Below are 19,431 nucleotides of genomic sequence, written 5' to 3' on the forward strand. Positions count from 1 at the left end.
GGGTATACCTCATCTTTACTCAATACCTCTTAATAAACGCAATATACCGAAACGAAACCCCAATGGAGAACCAGGCAAAAAGCGAGTACCCAAGTTGGCAAATCAGTCGCTAGCTGGAAAACTGAAAAACCGTGGATAAAAAGCTCCGGCAGCGTGAGACAAGTCCAGTAGACGGTAATAAGCGGGTCTGGCAGCTGCACTTGAGATAGAGGGATACACATGTATACTGGGATACCCGACCACAGAAGGAGAGAAAGCGCACCAAAGGACCAAAGAATCAAAGGCGCAAGCCAGGATAACAAACAGAACAGTAGCATCAGCCATGCGGCTTGCTTGCCAAGTGATAACGCTGTTCCTGGGGCTTTCGACTACGGCTTTGGGCCAACTCCATGCAACTCCGGACAGGGCCATGGCCATAAGCTCCCCGCTGGTTGGCCAGGACTTAGGGGACTTCCAAGCGTATTTCGGAAGGAAGCGAGAACAGGTGAGGCTTCGGCAAGAATGTTAGAGGAATGAATTCCTAGAAGATAAAGTTTGATTAATACATGATTTTGAACACCTAGGAGTCGGATCAGGAGGTGGCCGCATCCAAGCACTCGGAGCACTCGGAGGGCGGCGAGGAAGAATCGGGCGAGGAGCACCACAGTGAACACTACCACAAGAAGGGGGGCAAGAGCAAGAAGGGTCACAAGAGCGGGGAGCACTCGGAGAAGGGCGCCAAGGGTCACCACGACAAGGAGGGCAAAAAGGGTGAGGACGGCGGGGAGGAGGGGCACGAGAAGAAGCACAAGCACTCCGAATCCCATCACAAGAAGAAAAATAAGGGCTCCAAGGGCGAGAAGGGCAGCGAGTTCGAGGACCATGGCTCCTACAAAAAAGGACACTCCATCAAGGGCAAGCATCACGTCCACAAGCTAGACGAGAACAAGAAGGAGAAGAAGTTCTATGACGAGGATCACGTGGAGGGCGGCGAGGAGAAGCACGGCGGATTCGAGGAGGGGAAGAAGCACAAGAAGGGCAGCAGCTTCAAGAAGGGCGACCACAAGAAGAGCGACCATGAGGAGCACTACGGCAAGAAGGGGCACAGCAAGAAGGGTCACAAGAAGAAGGGCCACAAGGGGCACAAGAAGAAGCACGAGGAGGCCAAGAAGTGGGGCCACAAGAAGGAGCACGGCAAGAAGGGCGGCGAGGAGAACAAGAAGAAGTGGCACAAGTCGCAGAAGAAGAGCAGCAAACACGATCATGGCCACCACTGACCTCTCATCCTCTTTACGTATTTCTTAGGCATTAAAATAAAAGACTATTCAGACCCAAAGAATCCTTGATTTTCATAATGTCCTTGCTGGGTACTCCTGGTGAATAAGAGATTACATTGATTAAGATTGGACGGCATGAGGCATGCGGCATGCACATCCAGCAGATTAGAGAAAACACACTTGGTTGGGAAATCCTTGCCATCCTTGGCCCAGGGTTCGAAGCTCAAATGGCGAGGTTAGCCGGTCCTTGTGACACCCACCTGTACACGTAGCAGTGTACTAATTCCGAAAACGGTAAGTGAAATATGAATATGCCAAGGAGCGACCGGGCTGGGCAACGATGAGCAGACACACCCTGTTGTGTCAAAGGTTAATTACGCATGCTGCAGGTCGTCCTTTCCCAACACACACAAACACACACACACACACACACGCAGACTATCGCCCAGATTTGCACACTTTGGGGACCATATATGCAGATGCGTGTATGTTTGTTTACTTAAGCCATTTCCGGTTCGATTTTAGCCAAAATCTCGTCCATTTTCCAGCCTAAGCAAACAAACGGAAACTGGCTTAGTTATATGAAGGGAAGCGACCAGAAGAGAGAGCAGGAGACGCCAGCAAGGACAACCCGGCTCTGTTTGGTTTCATATGCTAATCCTTCAGGCCAGGCTCATAAATCATTTTCTCCCTGCTGCAGAATAGGGCGATGGCCCAACCTGCCCAGACCCTGCTCTCTGCGACAATCGAGGTCGGAGGGTTAAGCAAAGTTCGTCTGAGCCTAAAAGCCCTTGTCGATTTTCTCGCAAAAAAAGGACGAGTGTCCTGGCAAATATTCAGACTATGATTGCGAATAAATTGTTTGGACAAACGTGATTAAAACTGAGGGTTTTCCGCCTTTAAAATGCCAAGAAATTGTAATAGTGACATTTAAGTAATAGTAATAGTGATATTTAATATTAAAAATCTCTTTATTTTCCTTTCAGTTTAAAGCTCAGCCCTTTCCTCAAAATAAGCCTCTTTGCCAAAGCCTCTTTCCTGGGGGATCTCAAAGATCCTGCAATGCACCAGGACGAACCTTTGTTCCAGTTTATGAGAAGATTAATCCTTAATTGGAAGAGTAATAAGTTGAAATAAATTGCAGTAAAGCCAAGATAATATAATATTCAAAACAGTAGCTTACTTCTCCCTTAAATATTAATTTTTTTTAATACCTAGAATGTTAATTTTTAAATACCTAATTCTGTATGTGCATTTCAGTTTTTTCTATTATTGTTCTCGGAGTAGCTGGAGGAGCTACGAGCCAGAACAACAAATACGGCAGAAGCAGAAACAACAGGAATCCCACATGGCCACTGGGCAAATGCATTAACGAAAGTGGTTGGGAGTGCAACAGCAGCAACAGGATACTGGGGGGAGAACCAGGACTGGATGGGAAGCGGGGGATGCCCGGGCAGGACTGCCGTGTGGCCTGGTGTATCAGCACTCAGAGATCATAATTCACATAAGTCGGCTAATAATTCAGTTAAGTGAAATGCACAGCACACTAGTTTCACAGTTTTCAGTTGGGGCCGGGGACGTGGCCGTTGATGAAGTTGGTTCCAACCGGAGCATGGAACGGGGATGATGGGGAAGGGAGCCAGAGAAGCCAGGGGTTAAGTACAGCGCTTGGGAGTAATTCGTGGGTGAAAAAGATGGCAAGAAGCTCTCCAATTTGGGTTTATGACTTTAGTTTTTAAACTTATCCCGAAGTGGGTTTTCGGGTTGCACTCAGGAAAGTATGGAAACTATGACTTTCTTTAAATTCTATGGGTGTTTTATCTACAAAGAAGAACTCTATATAAATTATATAAAAATGTATGAAAGGATTAAGACCTTTTGTAGTTAAATATTTCCATAGCAATACCCCTTTGGAGATGTCCTTTAATGGCAGTTTAGGCACTGTGATTAGCATATTCCGCCTCTAATTATTACTGATACTATCTAGGCAACTAGGATCCACTGGAGACTACGCCGGAATGCGCTGGGATGCATCAATGGATGTGTCAATGATTAGGCACGCCAGAGGCCTAGGGACGCAACAAAGGACGCCCGATGCGACCACTAGGATGGCGCAAGTCGGAATGTTGCACTCGGAAGCCAAGTGTCGCCAACGTCAGCGCCTAATGCAACTGCAGTTTAATGGGCGTGGCGGAGGGGATGGTAATGGGCCAGGGCAGCTGCAGGCCATAATCAAGCATATAGATGTAGAGGACATTCAGCAGATACACTGGAACTAGAAGCCTTGAAATTAGAGGAATGTGGGGCCCATTTCCCCCACTTTGTTAACTCTAATGGTTCCATTGCCATGAATATCAATGGGCGGATGGCACCTTCCGCTAGGTGTAGCCATGAATTTTTGGAAACTAGAATTATGACTGGACTCTCACTTTTGTCCAGTGCACATGTCCTCCCAAACGGCTGCCTCACACACACATGGCTGCCCATTGCAGTCAATTTATTGTGACCAATATAACGCCGGACTGACTCGTCGGTGGGGAGTGGGCGGAGGGCGGTTAGTAGTTGGGGGCAGGAGTTCACTGGGTGCATGTAAATTGAAAATTATGGCAATGCGCAACAAGATTAGCCAGCGGAGGGCGGTGCTCCCGGCTCCGAACCTTCGACCAGACATCCTCTAACTAGCCCCAAATGAATTTATTGAGATAGAGAAAGATATTGGAGCCAGGGGGTGGCTTGGGCGGTGGTCGAATGGCAGAAACATAAACTAAATGAATGCCCATGGCAACCAAATGAAGTTATGACTTAATGTACACAGTTACACATACATAAAAAAAATACAAAAAAGGTTAAAAATTCTCTTAAGAACATTAAAGCCTAATTACGCATGGCCATAGTTTTTTTTTTTGTTTTTTCTAAAGAGTGAATTAAAGAGAGTTAAAAAGCTTCGATCCTAAAAAGTATGTTATAATTATTTTTAGTCAAGAACACCTCCCTAAATAAGCACCTTCGTTGCCTGTTTCTAGATACTATCTTCTAGATACCAGGATACTATCTAGGGTTTAATCTAAAATTTGATATTTTGATTCAAATAGCTATAGTTCCTCTCACTCTGTTCTTCTAAGGATTCTTTTTACTCCGAAATGAAAAATTAGTTTAAATAATTTGTAGTAATTTTTTAAACAATTTCAAGCTGAAAAAACAGACATTCAAATGTCACATATCTTAGCTTCTTTGTGACAAATTTCATTCTGCTCTGCAGCTCATCTGCAGTTGTACCCACTCGAGCACTTTTTCTGCGCAATTTTGACACAAAATCCGAAACATACACACCCCACCCACACACATCTGCCATCTGCATTCCCCCCCTCCCCGGGAGGGGAAATACCTGATTTCCCATTTCCAATTTCCCATTTTCCACAGAGTTGCAGACAACTTTTCATACTGCATCCGCTCGCTCGCTGGCTGGCGGGCTGCCTTATTATGCAAATGTCCCAACTGCTGAAGAGCCTCGAGATGCGCGCTCGCCTGCCAACGTCATCGATTTATAAGTTATGCAAAAAGCGAGATCCAGTCACTCCCCACCACCCACCACCCACTACCCACTACCCACATTCCACTCCACATCCCACCAGACTATCCTGGCCCATCCTTGCAATCTATCGACAATCGCAGGACGACTCTTTGACTTTGTAAGCATGGGTTTACTGTTGTAGTTGCCACTTCTGCTGACTGCAATCCGAAAATTTACCAGAATCTGTTTTAGATGTGCACTGAAAATAATCTTTAATGGGAGTTTCTTATATTATACTCCATACTCTAATACTACAGTCTACTACTGCTACATAATATGAGAGCTCTGGGACCGAAGAGGGGTTAATCCCAGTTAGAATTGTATGTAAAAAACAATTTTTAAATTAGATTTGGAAAAAATAAACCATATCTTGATATTTTTTATAAAAATAAGCAAGTAATAATAATTTATATTTATATTTTATTTACCAAAACTTCTTTTAAACTTTGATATTTTTGGATGGATTTTAAAACCATTGATTACTACCGGATAGTAACAAATAGTAAAAAAAAAGTAATAGCATCCAGAACGACAAAAGGCCAGGAGTAAACGAGTATCAGAGGTGGATGAAGCAAAAAACTATAAACTCTTGGTAAATACCACCTTTTTACAATACGAATTTTAATCAATTTTTTTCCTCGTAGGGCCCCCACCGCCTCGCCCGTTATGGAAAAAAGTAACAACGAAGAACAAAGAAAAAAAAAAGCATTTCTGGCTCTTCGGTAACGACAGTATCGATTGATTTCTGTAGGCGGGGCTTATGGGACCCCCATGTACCAAACAATTAACGCGAATTGATTAATTAAAAATTACTGTTCAGTGCATTTAAAAGGCAACCTAATAGCTTGCATAATTAATTAATTGGAATTTTTATTTGGGTCATTTAACGTTGTGCAGTTTTTTGACTCGATATGTATTAAGTACCAGCCTTTTGGCACTCTGATACTTATTGAGACGTACATATTAATTAAAATAAACAAAAGAGATTTTATTTCACAAAATATATTTTAAACATTTTTATATTCTTATATAATAGGGCGCTTAATGGAAAACTTTACGATCAGCCCACGAAGAGAGGCAGCTCACAAGATGGCTGCCTCTCTCTCTCTCTCTCTCTCGCTGACATTGATTCCATTAAACGAAAGCTCCGCTTTCAAACACCAATTGGAAGCCAAAGCTTAAATAAGCTCTCTCTTATCTCTTTCTCTCGATCGTGGGGAGTTTGATCAAGCTTTAGTGATGTGAGCTAAAATCCATAAGATACGAACTGAGAGTCGGAAAGTCGATAACGGATAAGATAATGTGGTAAGACTGTGGTATGTTAAGCGGATAAATGACTGACGGATAAGATCGTGGTGAAAACCAACCAGGGATGGTGCTTGCAAATGAATTTAAAAGTTATTAGTTATAAATTATGTGTCTCCCAGACCGATTTCACATTAAAAACTAGATTTTATTGTATATTTTTTTATTGTTTTATTTATAGCATTAAATGTTTATAAGTTAACAAGGTAACTAAACTAGTACAGATCATATACATTTTTTCAACTTAACTGAATAATGCTAAGCTTTGCATGTATCAATGTATAAATCAGTTTTTATTTAAGACCGATTAATCGGCCTTCAAACAGACATAATGAATCGATCTTTTTGAAGAATTGAATCCACCTCTAGTATGTAGAAGAGTTGGCAACACTGACTGGGATCATTATCAAACCAACACTCGCGCTTACCATTACCACCTCAGCACCTACTTCATATTTTAGTTACTTTCGAGCTGTGCCAGGGTGAGTATCATATAAAAAAAAAGAGTAAAAAGAAATGAAAACGCCTTGAAGGCCCTGAATCGTGCAAAGCAAATACATGTGTGTTAGATAATAAATGCAGAAAACCCGAAACAATCTAAAGTTTTAAAGAAACATGATGAAAACAAAAAGTGCTTTTCGAGTGGTGAACATTTTTCTCATGGGGAATATTTTGCCTTGTCAGCTGACCCCTCTCCCTCCCTTGCGCGTTAGCCCCATCCCGCTCGCACTCCGGGTCTTGTGATCGTCGCAGCTCTTCTGCATCTGCTCCCCAAAAAGTTTCAGGGAGTACCGATATTTATAATCTCCCCATCCCAGAAATCCAATATGGAGGCCAGTGCCAATTACATGGTGTGCAAAAAAAATCGTCCCGGAGTTCTGACATTTTTGCTTACCCCCCTTTTTTTTCCACTTGTCAGCTGACAGCGGTCTTGTGATCAACGTCAAATATTCGAATTCGAATGGAGAGTGGAGAGTGGGGAGAGCGGATTGAAGAGAGTAGCCCCACAAATGAGCGTAACTCTCCCCACCACTTCTTGTTTTTTTTTTTTGCGTTTCGATAAAGTATAACCCGCATATTTCCAAATTCTTAATGAAACATACACTTACATTTCGTTTTATAACTCGATAAACGATCCATCAGAGTTACCAGCATTTTATTTATTTAGGAATTAGTTAAATGAATTAGTTTTCGAACTTGCGCAAAGCTTTGTCACGTGAACCGAAAGCTCTGCCTTTTAAAGTTTCTCCAAATTGAATGGGGGGAGTTGAAATTAAAAAATAAAACAGAAATCGGAGAGAACTAACCGCCCTGGCCTAGCCCCCCCAGTAGATCACAGGTATAACCTTAAATCAGATCAGATCAGGTAAATGAATATTCCGTACAAATATTACGGAGAAATATATGAGAGATAGAGCGATAGAGCGAGGGACCTGAGCACCTGTCCTACTCTGGCCCGTCGTCAGCTGACAGAGGCGCAACTACAAATTAGTGATAAGAAATTTTTCACCTTTATCGCTTTCCACTAGATGGATTTCCATTTTATAACCTTTTTTCCTATCTTCCCTTAAAGTTGTAGAGCCAGAACTAAGCAAAATGTCCAACCTCAAGCGTTTCGATGATGAGGAGCGTGAGTCCAAGTATGGACGAGTTTTCGCTGTCTCTGGTCCTGGTAAGTATCATCTTCTACCTTTTCTAAAAAAAATAAAACTATAAATATGAAGATTTAAGTCTAAACTTCTACTATAACCCATAACCACCTTCTTCTTACAATCTTCCAGTCGTAACTGCCGAGGCCATGTCCGGGTCTGCTATGTACGAGTTGGTGCGTGTGGGTTACTATGAGCTGGTGGGTGAGATCATCCGTCTGGAAGGCGACATGGCCACCATTCAGGTGTACGAGGAAACCTCCGGCGTCACCGTCGGCGATCCCGTCCTGCGCACTGGCAAGCCCCTCTCCGTGGAGCTCGGACCCGGTATCATGGGCAGCATCTTTGACGGTATCCAGCGTCCCCTGAAGGACATCAACGAGCTCACCAGCTCCATCTACATTCCCAAGGGCGTGAACGTGCCTAGCTTGTCGCGTGTGGCCAGCTGGGAGTTCAATCCCTTGAACGTTAAGGTCGGCTCCCACATCACCGGAGGTGACCTGTACGGTCTGGTCCACGAGAACACCCTCGTGAAGCACAAGATGATCGTCAATCCCCGTGCCAAGGGTACTGTCCGCTACATCGCCCCCTCCGGAAACTACAAGGTCGACGATGTGGTCCTCGAAACCGAGTTCGACGGCGAGATCACCAAGCACAGCATGTTGCAGGTGTGGCCTGTGCGTCAGCCCCGTCCCGTCACCGAGAAGCTGCCCGCCAACCACCCTCTGCTCACCGGACAGCGCGTCCTCGACTCGCTCTTCCCCTGCGTCCAGGGCGGCACCACCGCCATTCCCGGAGCTTTCGGTTGCGGCAAGACTGTGATCTCGCAGGTTAGTTGCCTTCTACTCCCATTATTCCTAATATTTTAAGCAGAAAAGATAAATATTACGTAACAACTGGTTCACACCTCCAAATAATGGTCTTAATGTCACTTTCTAGGCCCTTTCCAAGTACTCCAACTCCGATGTCATCATCTACGTCGGTTGCGGTGAGCGTGGTAACGAGATGTCTGAGGTACTGCGTGACTTCCCCGAGCTGTCCGTGGAGATCGACGGTGTCACCGAGTCCATCATGAAGCGTACCGCCCTGGTGGCCAACACCTCCAACATGCCTGTGGCTGCTCGTGAGGCCTCCATCTACACCGGTATTACTCTGTCTGAGTACTTCCGTGATATGGGTTACAACGTGTCCATGATGGCTGATTCCACCTCTCGATGGGCTGAGGCTCTTCGTGAAATCTCGGGTCGTCTGGCTGAGATGCCTGCCGATTCCGGCTACCCAGCCTACCTGGGCGCCCGTCTGGCCTCCTTCTACGAGCGTGCCGGTCGCGTCAAGTGCTTGGGTAACCCCGAGCGCGAGGGTTCCGTGTCCATTGTCGGTGCTGTGTCGCCTCCTGGTGGTGATTTCTCCGATCCCGTCACCTCCGCCACCCTGGGTATTGTCCAGGTGTTCTGGGGTCTCGACAAGAAGCTGGCCCAGCGCAAGCACTTCCCCTCGATCAACTGGCTGATTTCGTACTCCAAGTACATGCGTGCCCTGGATGACTTCTATGACAAGAACTTCCCCGAGTTTGTGCCCCTGCGTACCAAGGTCAAGGAGATCCTGCAGGAGGAGGAGGATCTGTCCGAAATCGTGCAGCTGGTCGGCAAGGCCTCGCTGGCCGAAACCGACAAGATCACCCTTGAAGTGGCCAAGCTGCTGAAGGACGATTTCCTGCAGCAGAACTCGTACTCCTCGTACGATCGTTTCTGCCCCTTCTACAAGACCGTCGGCATGCTGAAAAACATCATCGATTTCTACGACCTGGCCCGCCACTCCGTCGAGTCGACAGCTCAGTCCGAGAACAAGATCACCTGGAACGTAATCCGTGAGGCCATGGGCAACATCATGTACCAGCTTTCGTCCATGAAGTTCAAGGTGCGTCTACAGTCAGTTACTTTCTATGTGTGGAAGTTATTAATGAATGTTTATGAATTTTAGGACCCCGTGAAGGATGGTGAGGCCAAGATCAAGGCCGATTTCGAGCAGCTGCACGAGGACCTGCAGCAGGCCTTCAGGAATCTGGAGGACTAGAGACCGCAGTGGCCCTACTTTTACACTCTAATCTTATATTTGTTATATAGTTAACTTTTAAAAATGAAAGCAGTCAAAAACCATCTATGAAAAAGTCAAAACCAATCAACAAAAATTGTGAAGAACCCAACACCAACGATTCTGTGCTGCATTCGTGAAGAAAACCTTCAAATCCTACCCCCGATTTCAAACAAATTCCAAATACTTTGAGAGAGAGCCTATGAGAGATGTAAACATTCCGGCCTGCGGTTGATACTTCCATTTAACCACGCCCCCTTCCGCCCACTATGAGGGTCCTCAAGGCTACTGCAACTACAACGTCCTTCTATGTACTTCCACTTAACAAAAGCAACAACAAAAAGACACAGAACACTCGTGATTGAAAAGTACACGGACATGGACACGTACACGCACACAACAACACGCACACACACACGCACATATACATAAAAGACACACACAAATACAAATACAAATGCATGCATAAATAGTATTATTGTTTAATGAATGGAAATTCTTGTTTATTTGTGAAAAGTCATGTTTTCTCCTGTTTGTTTGTTAAATTTATGTAAATATTAAAAGTATGAAATATTAAATGTACGAATAAAGTGCAACAACAAATACATTTAATGTAAAGAAGGTGCCTTTGATCTGGTTTAGATTTTGTAATTAATTACAAAAGTTGCATTATTAAATTGTTGAATATGAACTTGTTTGTGTAACTAGATCACCTCGTTCCTTCCAAAATCTGCTACACTATTTTATACCTGACACATGAGTAAAAAATTCGAGACAATATTTAAAATTATTCTTCAGTTTTAAGAGCCATGGACAAGGATAAGAGCAGGGCCAAGGCGGGCAACTCCTGCAAATGTGGCGATAAGAAGCAACAGGAATCTGGGGTACCATCTCCTATTCCATTCCAGAAATATTAAATTTGTTCATATTCTATTCATTTGTAGAAGGAAGCTTGGATTGCTCCGCTGACCTCCATGACGAGCAGCATCGAAGCCCCCAGCTCATCACCCAGGTCGGTTCGGGATCCTAGTCCTATTCCTTCTCCACCCCGTACTATTCCTTCTCCGAAGAAATGTGCCTGCCGCCGGTCGAATGCAGCTCCAGCAGAAACCATTCCTTTGGGATCCCCATACCTGAGCACCATCGGTGCTGCCGAAGAATCCAGATCAGCCCCCACATACCCTGCTGCCAATGAATCGAAGTCATCTCCCTCATTCCCTGCTGCCGATGAAGCGAACTCTTCCCCCCCATCCCCTGCTGCAGATGAATCCAACTCCCAATACACTGTCGCACGACAATCCGCCATTAAAGGCGCCAACGAGGACGATCTGAGTCGGGAGGCTCGCAAGAGCTCCCACATAACAGTGGCGACATCCAAGAACACGACACGGCCGGGCTCGACGGAGAAAATCGAACGGGTGATGGGATCGCAACGCTATACATTGGATTCCGTGGATGAGGGTATGCATCGGGGACGCATCTTTGGAGTCTCCGGCCCGGTTGTCAATGCCGAAGAGATGGCCGGAGCTGCTATGTACGAGCTGGTGCGTGTGGGTCACTACCAGCTGGTGGGTGAAATCATTCGGTTGGAGGGCGACATGGCCACCATACAGGTGTACGAGGATACTTCCGGGGTCAGTGTCGGGGATCCCGTGTTCCAAACTGGCAAGCCTTTGTCCGTGGAACTGGGTCCCGGCATCATGGGCAGTATTTTCGACGGAATCCAGCGACCTCTACGCAAAATTAATGAGCTGACCAACTCCATTTACGTCCCCAAGGGCATCGACGTGCCCAGCTTGTCCCGAGATGTTCAGTATTCATTTACGCCCAGTAAAATCAGAACAGGAGACTTAGTTTCGGGCGGTGATATCTACGGAAATGTGGTGGAGAACACGTTGATGCTGCACCACTTGATGCTGCCGCCCCGCTGCCAAGGTCGCCTTAAGTGGATTGCTCCTCCCGGAAATTATGCCGTAGACGACGTGGTAGTGGAGACAGAACTGAACGACGAGGTTACCAGGCACACCATGCTACAGGTGTGGCCAGTGAGAAGGCCTCGTCCCTCAGATGACAAGTTGCCCAGCACCACTCCGTTGCTGACTGGCCAGCGGGTGTTGGACGCCTTCTTTCCGTGTGTTCAGGGCGGAACCACAGCCATTCCGGGTGCCTTCGGATGCGGAAAGACTGTGATATCACAGGTGAGACTATTTCAACAGATATGAGGTAGTTGGAGTTTTCCTACATATTTATTTTTGACCCCCAGTCGCTCTCCAAGTACTCCAACTCCGATTGCATCATTTATGTGGGCTGCGGCGAAAGAGGCAATGAGATGTCTGAGGTACTGCGGGACTTCCCCCAGTTGGAAATTGAAGTAAACGGCACCATGGAGTCCATCATGAAGCGCACCGCTCTCGTGGCCAACACATCCAATATGCCTGTGGCGGCGCGAGAGGCTTCTATCTACACGGGGATTACGCTTTCTGAGTATTTCCGCGACATGGGCTACCATGTGTCCATGATGGCGGACTCCACCTCCAGATGGGCCGAGGCGCTGCGTGAGATCTCTGGACGATTGGCTGAAATGCCAGCAGATGCCGGTTACCCGGCCTATTTGGGAGCACGACTGGCTTCCTTCTACGAACGAGCTGGCCTCGTCAAGTGTCTCGGCGGTCCGGAACGCTTTGGCTCGGTTTCCATTGTGGGAGCTGTCTCGCCACCCGGCGGTGATTTCTCCGATCCGGTTACCTCAGCCACTCTCAGCATCGTCCAGGTGTTTTGGGGCCTCGACAAAAAACTGTCGCAGCGAAAGCACTTCCCCTCCGTTAATTGGCTCCACTCGTACTCGAAGTACATGCGTACGGTGGACACCTACTACGAGGAGAAGAATCCGGAGTTCACCTTCCTGCGGGCGAAGGCCAAGCAGGTGCTGCAGGAGGAGGATGACTTGGCCGAAATCGTGCAGTTGGTGGGAAAGGCGTCGCTGAACGAGGGCGACAAAATAAAACTGGAGGTGGCCAAGATGCTGAAGGATGACTTCCTGCAACAGAACTCCTACAGCACCTACGACGCTTACTGTCCCTTCTTCAAGACCCAGGCGATGCTGAAGAACATGATGACCTTTTACGACGCGGCGATGCAGGCCGTCCAGAATACGGCACAGGAGGACGCCAAGGTCACGTGGGGTCTGATCCGCACAAGGGCCAGCCAGCTCCTCTACGACATATCCATGATGAAGTTCCAGGATCCAAAATTAGGCGAAACAGTCGTTGTGGCGGCGATGGACAAGCTGCACGACACGATTATAAAGACATTGAGGGAAATCGAGGAGACCGCCGGAGACTTTTAATAATGAGTCAGTATAGAGTATCCTATTATAAAGTACAAAATTATTTGTTCATTTTTGAGAGTATTTTGCAAAAGTAGCCGTGCAACGTATTTAATTTTTTGTAAATCATATTAAAATCTCTGTATTACTCTTGTCCTGATAATTATTGTGCGAATTACTCATTAGCAGACATGATGTTGCAACACTTGCCTTCTTTGACTCCTTTGGATACGTATTCCCATGGCGGAAAATCAATTTTCCAACTTCGAAAGGGAGGATGGCGAGTGCCAAAAACAAAACTTGTAAAAAATTACAACAAAAATTTCGTTGATTTATTGGTAAAGTTTATTAAAGCACCGAGATCGCAAAGGGGAACTTTTCTGCTCACACCTGAACACCACCACCCACTCCCCACTTCCATTGCCAACCAAAAACCAAACGTCAAGGCCTGCTGCAAAGCTTTTTTCCGCAGCTAGGGAGCGAGAGATCGATTTCGATTCAATTAGTGGAAATTAAATGTAAGTATATATGTATGTAAAAGTCGCCATCCCTACCCACACAGCCACTGACAACCACCCAGAGCGCCCGATTCGCTGGCTTTGCGGATTGCGATGATTACATTTCCGCACTCCGGTACACCCAGCCCCAACCCCTGCCACTATTGGAAACCAAGTCAGCCATAAAATGAGCGCCGAGCAAAAGAAGCAAGCCAAAAAATCAGAATCAGTTCAATTGCAAATTGAAAATCCCCTTACAACTTCCGTTTCCGTCATGAGAGGGGGCTACACTGAGAAGAAGCGTTAGTCCACTCAGAGAAATATTTTATACCATTAATTATGTTCATTATTATTTAAGTATTGATTTAAATTTAACTATGATACTGATACTAACTGTGATACTAAAATAATCTTTTCAATCTTTAAACATTTTTCAAGCAGTTTAATTCTTTGCCATTTAATATTAATCTGCTTAAAGAATATTATAATAATAAATATTTATTATTTTAAAATAATGTTCTCTGTGCATGTGGGCGGCAAACTTTTGCACATGTGGGCATCTGAGTGGGAGGAGCAGGAGCAGGAGGTCGTGTGAGTCTGGCTGCCATGACAAACGTGGCGTATGAGCAATGCGCGCTAATTGGCTGCCATTCGATGCTTGCTCCGTTCCGTTCCGTTCCGTTTCGTTTCGTTTCGTTCTGTTCGCTGGCATCGCTTTGGATCTCAGTAGTAGAGCATCCCAGCATCCCAATATCCCATCCTACCATTTCCCATTTGCATCTCCATGCCGCTTTCACCGCCAAAGTCCCAGAACCATTTGCCATTTGCGAGTTTCGGGCTAAAAGCTGCTTGGGCTGAGCTTGGGATTGCGTTGCCGATGTGGAGTTTTGCCGGATCGCGAAGGCAGGATGTGGTGGCGGAGGCGGGGATTTGGAGTGTAGTGATGGGACTTATTGCATAATTTCAAGGGGTTAAGCCATTGAGCTTTAATGCAAAATTTCAATTGAACGTCAAACAGTCAATTCGCTTTAGCGGCGATAATCGTAAAAGGATAATGGCGCTAAAAGAGCATAAAAAGGCACCAGTCCGCCGGCAGGACTCACTTCCACTGAGTACTTTTGGCGTTGATATGTATCTGTGTATATGTGGGGGCTTCTCCATTTTTCCCTTGTGCCTCTTTTTTATCCTGTCTGCTGCTTAGATGGCAGACTTAGCTTGCGAGTGCCCTCAATTAAAGGATTTCTTTTTGGTACAGAGGCTGTTAGGCCGCAATATTTTTATATCCTTGCTGGGGATGTTATAATTTTGTTCAAAAGAATGTAACTCCTTGAAGGAGACTTCAAAAAAAGGATATCCATAACATTATGGAAGCTGAGACTTTTTTTGTTTTTAATTTATTAAATCAGTCATATAACTGTAAAATATAATCCGACATATAGTTGCCAGGAGGTATAAGCTTAAGAAGCTTCTAAAACAACTTAATATTTTTATAATTTTGAAAGGAAAACATGTTTTTTTACAAATTCTAAATCTGAAAATGTAAACACTCATATTTTCGTTGCCTACTTTTAAAGGCACACGGAAGTGGATTAGCAATGAAGGGCCAAATTTTACCGTTACTTCGCATATAATAACATTGCTGAAGTTCTTCGAATTTGGCAGCAATTCAATTAATAAAATTAAAAAAATTAATTAATAAAATAGCGCCCTCCTCCTCGATTCTCATAGGTTGCACTTAAGCAAGCCAGAAAACTGAAAATAATTTAATTTTTTTGTTGTTAATTTCGTTTCTTGTTTTGTAATGGTTCTTGTTGTTGTAATGTTTATGGTAGTTTTTTATAACTGTTCTTTTTTTGTAATAATTTCTTTTTGTTAAAAACAAATAATTTATTTATATCGGATTAAAGGACATAGCCTAATGTCCCGAGGCTTAATATAGAAGGCTTAGGCATAGAAGGATACGATCACAGCCGGACTAGGAAGCGCCCACCACGAATGGCCGGACAAAAGGAATGCGACGACAACTGTAGCACAGGAAAGCCTGCAAAATGGAGTAAGTTATATACAAGATATCTCCAGACAGCCCTGAAAATTACTAACAAAGATCAGGAACCAACGGACCCCAAAGTGACTCCTCCGACGAAGCACACCCGTCAGATAAACCGATAAACAGTTTACCCCAATGTTTGCCCGGAGCCAGGCGGACCTGTGAGGATACGAGTCACGATCAGCCAGTTGGAGCCTCCCAGGTAAGAATAACATATTTTTCCGATATTATATATTGTATATCCTCAGCGACGGTCATATCTTTGCCAATTTTCGTGTCCCCTTCAAAATTCTGAAAAACGCATGGAAGGACAAAATGGCCCCCAACGACGGCCATATCTTTGCCAATTTACATCCGATTCTTGATCGGAATACCTTAATCGAATTGTATATTGATTCTCCATCATTCTGCATCAAAATCTAGGAACAAAATATTTTTTCGATTTTTTGTCAAATTTCCTGGGGAGTCCCCCTCATTCTGAAAAATGCTTGGAAGGACAAAATGGCCCCCAACGACGGCCATATCTTTGCCAATTTTCATCCGATTCTTGATCGGAATACCTTAATCGAATTGTACATTGATTCTCCATCATTCTGCATCAAAATCTAGGAACAAAATAGTTTTTCGATTTTTTGTCAAATTTCCTGGGGTGCCCCTTCAAAATTCTGAAAAACGCTTGGAAGGACAAAATGGCCCCCAACGACGGTCATATCTTAGCCAATTTTCATCCGATTCTTGATCGGAATACCTTAATCGAATTGTACATTGATTCTCCATCATTCTGCATCAAAATCTAGGAACAAAATAGTTTTTCGATTTTTTGTCAAATTTCCTGGGGTGCCCCTTCAAAATTTTGAAAAACGCATGGAAGGATAAAATGGCCCCCAGCGTTGGCCATATCTTTGCCAATTTTCATCCGATTCTTGATCGGAATACCTTAAACGAATTGTACATCGATTCTGCTCCAATCTGCATCAAAATCTAGGAACAAAATATTTTTTCGATTTTTTGTTAAATTTCCTGGGGTGCCCCCTTCAAAATTCTGAAAAACGCTTGGAAGGACAAAATGGCCCCCAACGACGGTCATATCTTTGCCAATTTTCATCCGATTCTTGATCGGAATACCTTAATCGAATTGTATATTGATTCTCCATCATTCTGCATCAAAATCTAGGAACAAAATATTTTTTCCATTTTTTGTCAAATTTCCTGGGGAGTCCCCTTCAAAATTCTGAAAAATGCTTGGAAGGACAAAATGGCCCCCAACGACGGCCATATCTTTGCCAATTTTCATCCGATTCTTGATCGGAATACCTTAATCGAATTGTACATTGATTCTCCATCATTCTGCATCAAAATCTAGGAACAAAATAGTTTTTCGATTTTTTGTCAAATTTCCTGGGGTGCCCCTTCAAAATTCTGAAAAACGCTTGGAAGGACAAAATGGCCCCCAACGACGGTCATATCTTTGCCAATTTTCATCCGATTCTTGATCGGAATACCTTAATCGAATTGTACATTGATTCTCCATCATTCTGCATCAAAATCTAGGAACAAAATATTTTTTCCATTTTTTGTCAAATTTCCTGGGGAGTCCCCTTCAAAATTCTGAAAAATGCTTGGAAGGACAAAATGGCCCCCAACGACGGCCATATCTTTGCCAATTTTCATCCGATTCTTGATCGGAATACCTTAATCGAATTGTACATTGATTCTCCATCATTCTGCATCAAAATCTAGGAACAAAATAGTTTTTCGATTTTTTGTCAAATTTCCTGGGGTGTCCCCTTCAAAATTCTGAAAAACGCTTGGAAGGACAAAATGGCCCCCAACGACGGTCATATCTTAGCCAATTTTCATCCGATTCTTGATCGGAATACCTTAATCGAATTGTACATTGATTCTCCATCATTCTGCATCAAAATCTAGGAATAAAATATTTTTTCCATTTTTTGTCAAATTTCCTGGGGTGTCCCCTTCAAAATTCTGAAAAACGCATGGAAGGACAAAATGGCCCCGAACGACGGTCATATCTTTGCCAATTTTCATCCGATTCTTGATCGGAATACCTTAATCGAATTGTACATTGATTCTCCATCATTCTGCATCAAAATCTAGGAACAAAATATTTTTTCCATTTTTTGTCAAATTTCCTGGGGAGTCCCCTTCAAAATTCTGAAAAATGCTTGGAAGGACAAAATGGCCCCCAACGACGGCCATATCTTTGCCAATTTTCATCCGATTCTTGATCGGAATACCTTAATCGAATTGTACATTGATTCTCCATCATTCTGCATCAAAATCTAGGAACAAAATATTTTTTCGATTTTTTGTCAAATTTCCTGGGGAGTCCCCCTCATTCTGAAAAATGCTTGGAAGGACAAAATGGCCCCCAACGACGGCCATATCTTTGCCAATTTTCATCCGATTCTTGATCGGAATACCTTAATCGAATTGTACTTTGATTCTCCATCATTCTGCATCAAAATCTAGGAACAAAATATTTTTTCGATTTTTTGTCAAATTTCCTGGGGTGTCCCCTTCAAAATTCTGAAAAACGCTTGGAAGGACAAAATGGCCCCCAACGACGGTCATATCTTAGCCAATTTTCATCCGATTCTTGATCGGAATACCTTAATCGAATTGTACATTGATTCTCCATCATTCTGCATCAAAATCTAGGAACAAAATATTTTTTCCATTTTTTGTCAAATTTCCTGGGGAGTCCCCTTCAAAATTCTGAAAAATGCTTGGAAGGACAAAATGGCCCCCAACGACGGCCATATCTTTGCCAATTTTCATCCGATTCTTGATCGGAATACCTTAATCGAATTGTACATTGATTCTCCATCATTCTGCATCAAAATCTAGGAACAAAATAGTTTTTCGATTTTTTGTCAAATTTCCTGGGGTGCCCCTTCAAAATTCTGAAAAACGCTTGGAAGGATAAAATGGCCCCCAGCGTTGGCCATATCTTTGCCAATTTTCATCCGATTCTTGATCGGAATACCTTAATCGAATTGTACATTGATTCTCCATCATTCTGCATCAAAATCTAGGAACAAAATATTTTTTCGATTTTTTGTCAAATTTCCTGGGGAGTCCCCCTCATTCTGAAAAATGCTTGGAAGGACAAAATGGCCCCCAACGACGGCCATATCTTTGCCAATTTTCATCCGATTCTTGATCGGAATACCTTAATCGAATTGTACATTGATTCTCCATCATTCTGCATCAAAATCTAGGAACAAAATAGTTTTTCGATTTTTTGTCAAATTTCCTGGGGTGTCCCCTTCAAAATTCTGAAAAACGCTTGGAAGGACAAAATGGCCCCCAACGACGGTCATATCTTAGCCAATTTTCATCCGATTCTTGATCGGAATACCTTAATCGAATTGTACATTGATTCTCCATCATTCTGCATCAAAATCTAGGAACAAAATAGTTTTTCGATTTTTTGTCAAATTTCCTGGGGTGTCCCCTTCAAAATTCTGAAAAACGCTTGGAAGGACAAAATGGCCCCCAACGACGGCCATATCTTTGCCAATTTACATCCGATTCTTGATCGGAATACCTTAATCGAATTGTATATTGATTCTCCATCATTCTGCATCAAAATCTAGGAACAAAATATTTTTTCGATTTTTTGTCAAATTTCCTGGGGAGTCCCCTTCAAAATTCTGACAAAAC

General features: G+C 43.9%; 3 protein-coding genes across 4 annotated transcripts; all 3 read left to right on the forward strand.

Annotated features, from left to right (window-relative positions):
- Positions 1 to 409: 409 nt before the first annotated feature.
- On the forward strand, positions 410 to 1,306 carry LOC6497041 (high mobility group nucleosome-binding domain-containing protein 5). The gene is made up of 2 exons (XM_001962830.3): positions 410 to 484; positions 564 to 1,306. The coding sequence occupies exons 1-2, from the start codon at positions 410 to 412 to the stop codon at positions 1,254 to 1,256; spliced, it is 768 nt and encodes a 255-aa protein (XP_001962866.3). The 3' UTR covers positions 1,257 to 1,306.
- Positions 1,307 to 6,493: 5,187 nt separating this feature from the next.
- LOC6497042 (V-type proton ATPase catalytic subunit A) lies at positions 6,494 to 10,490 on the forward strand. Its single transcript, XM_001962829.4, has 5 exons — positions 6,494 to 6,614; positions 7,706 to 7,804; positions 7,914 to 8,611; positions 8,721 to 9,698; positions 9,762 to 10,490. Exons 2-5 carry the CDS (start codon positions 7,729 to 7,731, stop codon positions 9,852 to 9,854), a joined length of 1,845 nt encoding a protein of 614 aa, XP_001962865.1. The 5' UTR covers positions 6,494 to 6,614; positions 7,706 to 7,728; the 3' UTR covers positions 9,855 to 10,490.
- Positions 10,491 to 10,613: 123 nt separating this feature from the next.
- Positions 10,614 to 13,360, forward strand: LOC6497043 (V-type proton ATPase catalytic subunit A). 2 transcript variants are annotated; one of them, XM_032455058.2, is made up of 4 exons: positions 10,614 to 10,756; positions 10,817 to 11,054; positions 11,091 to 12,070; positions 12,136 to 13,360. In XM_032455058.2, exons 1-4 carry the CDS (start codon positions 10,682 to 10,684, stop codon positions 13,216 to 13,218), a joined length of 2,376 nt encoding a protein of 791 aa, XP_032310949.1. In that variant the 5' UTR covers positions 10,614 to 10,681; the 3' UTR covers positions 13,219 to 13,360. The 2 variants fall into 2 exon arrangements, with proteins under 2 accessions (XP_032310949.1, XP_001962864.1); XM_001962828.4 differs by having other exon boundaries at positions 10,817 to 12,070.
- Positions 13,361 to 19,431: the final 6,071 nt, after the last annotated feature.

Source organism: Drosophila ananassae, chromosome 3R (assembly GCF_017639315.1).
Source record: "Drosophila ananassae strain 14024-0371.13 chromosome 3R, ASM1763931v2, whole genome shotgun sequence".
Classification (NCBI taxonomy): domain Eukaryota; kingdom Metazoa; phylum Arthropoda; class Insecta; order Diptera; family Drosophilidae; genus Drosophila; species Drosophila ananassae.

Coding starts and splice junctions, on each gene's coding strand:
- LOC6497043 (XM_001962828.4), top strand. CDS start 10,682: ATGGACAAGGATAAGAGCAGGGCCAAGGCGGGCAACTCCTGCAAATGT. Junction 10,757..10,816: donor AGAAGCAACAGGAATCTGGG/GTACCATCTCCT, acceptor ATTCATTTGTAG/AAGGAAGCTTGGATTGCTCC. Junction 12,071..12,135: donor GAAAGACTGTGATATCACAG/GTGAGACTATTT, acceptor TTTGACCCCCAG/TCGCTCTCCAAGTACTCCAA.
- LOC6497041 (XM_001962830.3), top strand. CDS start 410: ATGGCCATAAGCTCCCCGCTGGTTGGCCAGGACTTAGGGGACTTCCAA. Junction 485..563: donor TCGGAAGGAAGCGAGAACAG/GTGAGGCTTCGG, acceptor TTGAACACCTAG/GAGTCGGATCAGGAGGTGGC.
- LOC6497042 (XM_001962829.4), top strand. CDS start 7,729: ATGTCCAACCTCAAGCGTTTCGATGATGAGGAGCGTGAGTCCAAGTAT. Junction 7,805..7,913: donor TTTCGCTGTCTCTGGTCCTG/GTAAGTATCATC, acceptor ACAATCTTCCAG/TCGTAACTGCCGAGGCCATG. Junction 9,699..9,761: donor TTTCGTCCATGAAGTTCAAG/GTGCGTCTACAG, acceptor TATGAATTTTAG/GACCCCGTGAAGGATGGTGA.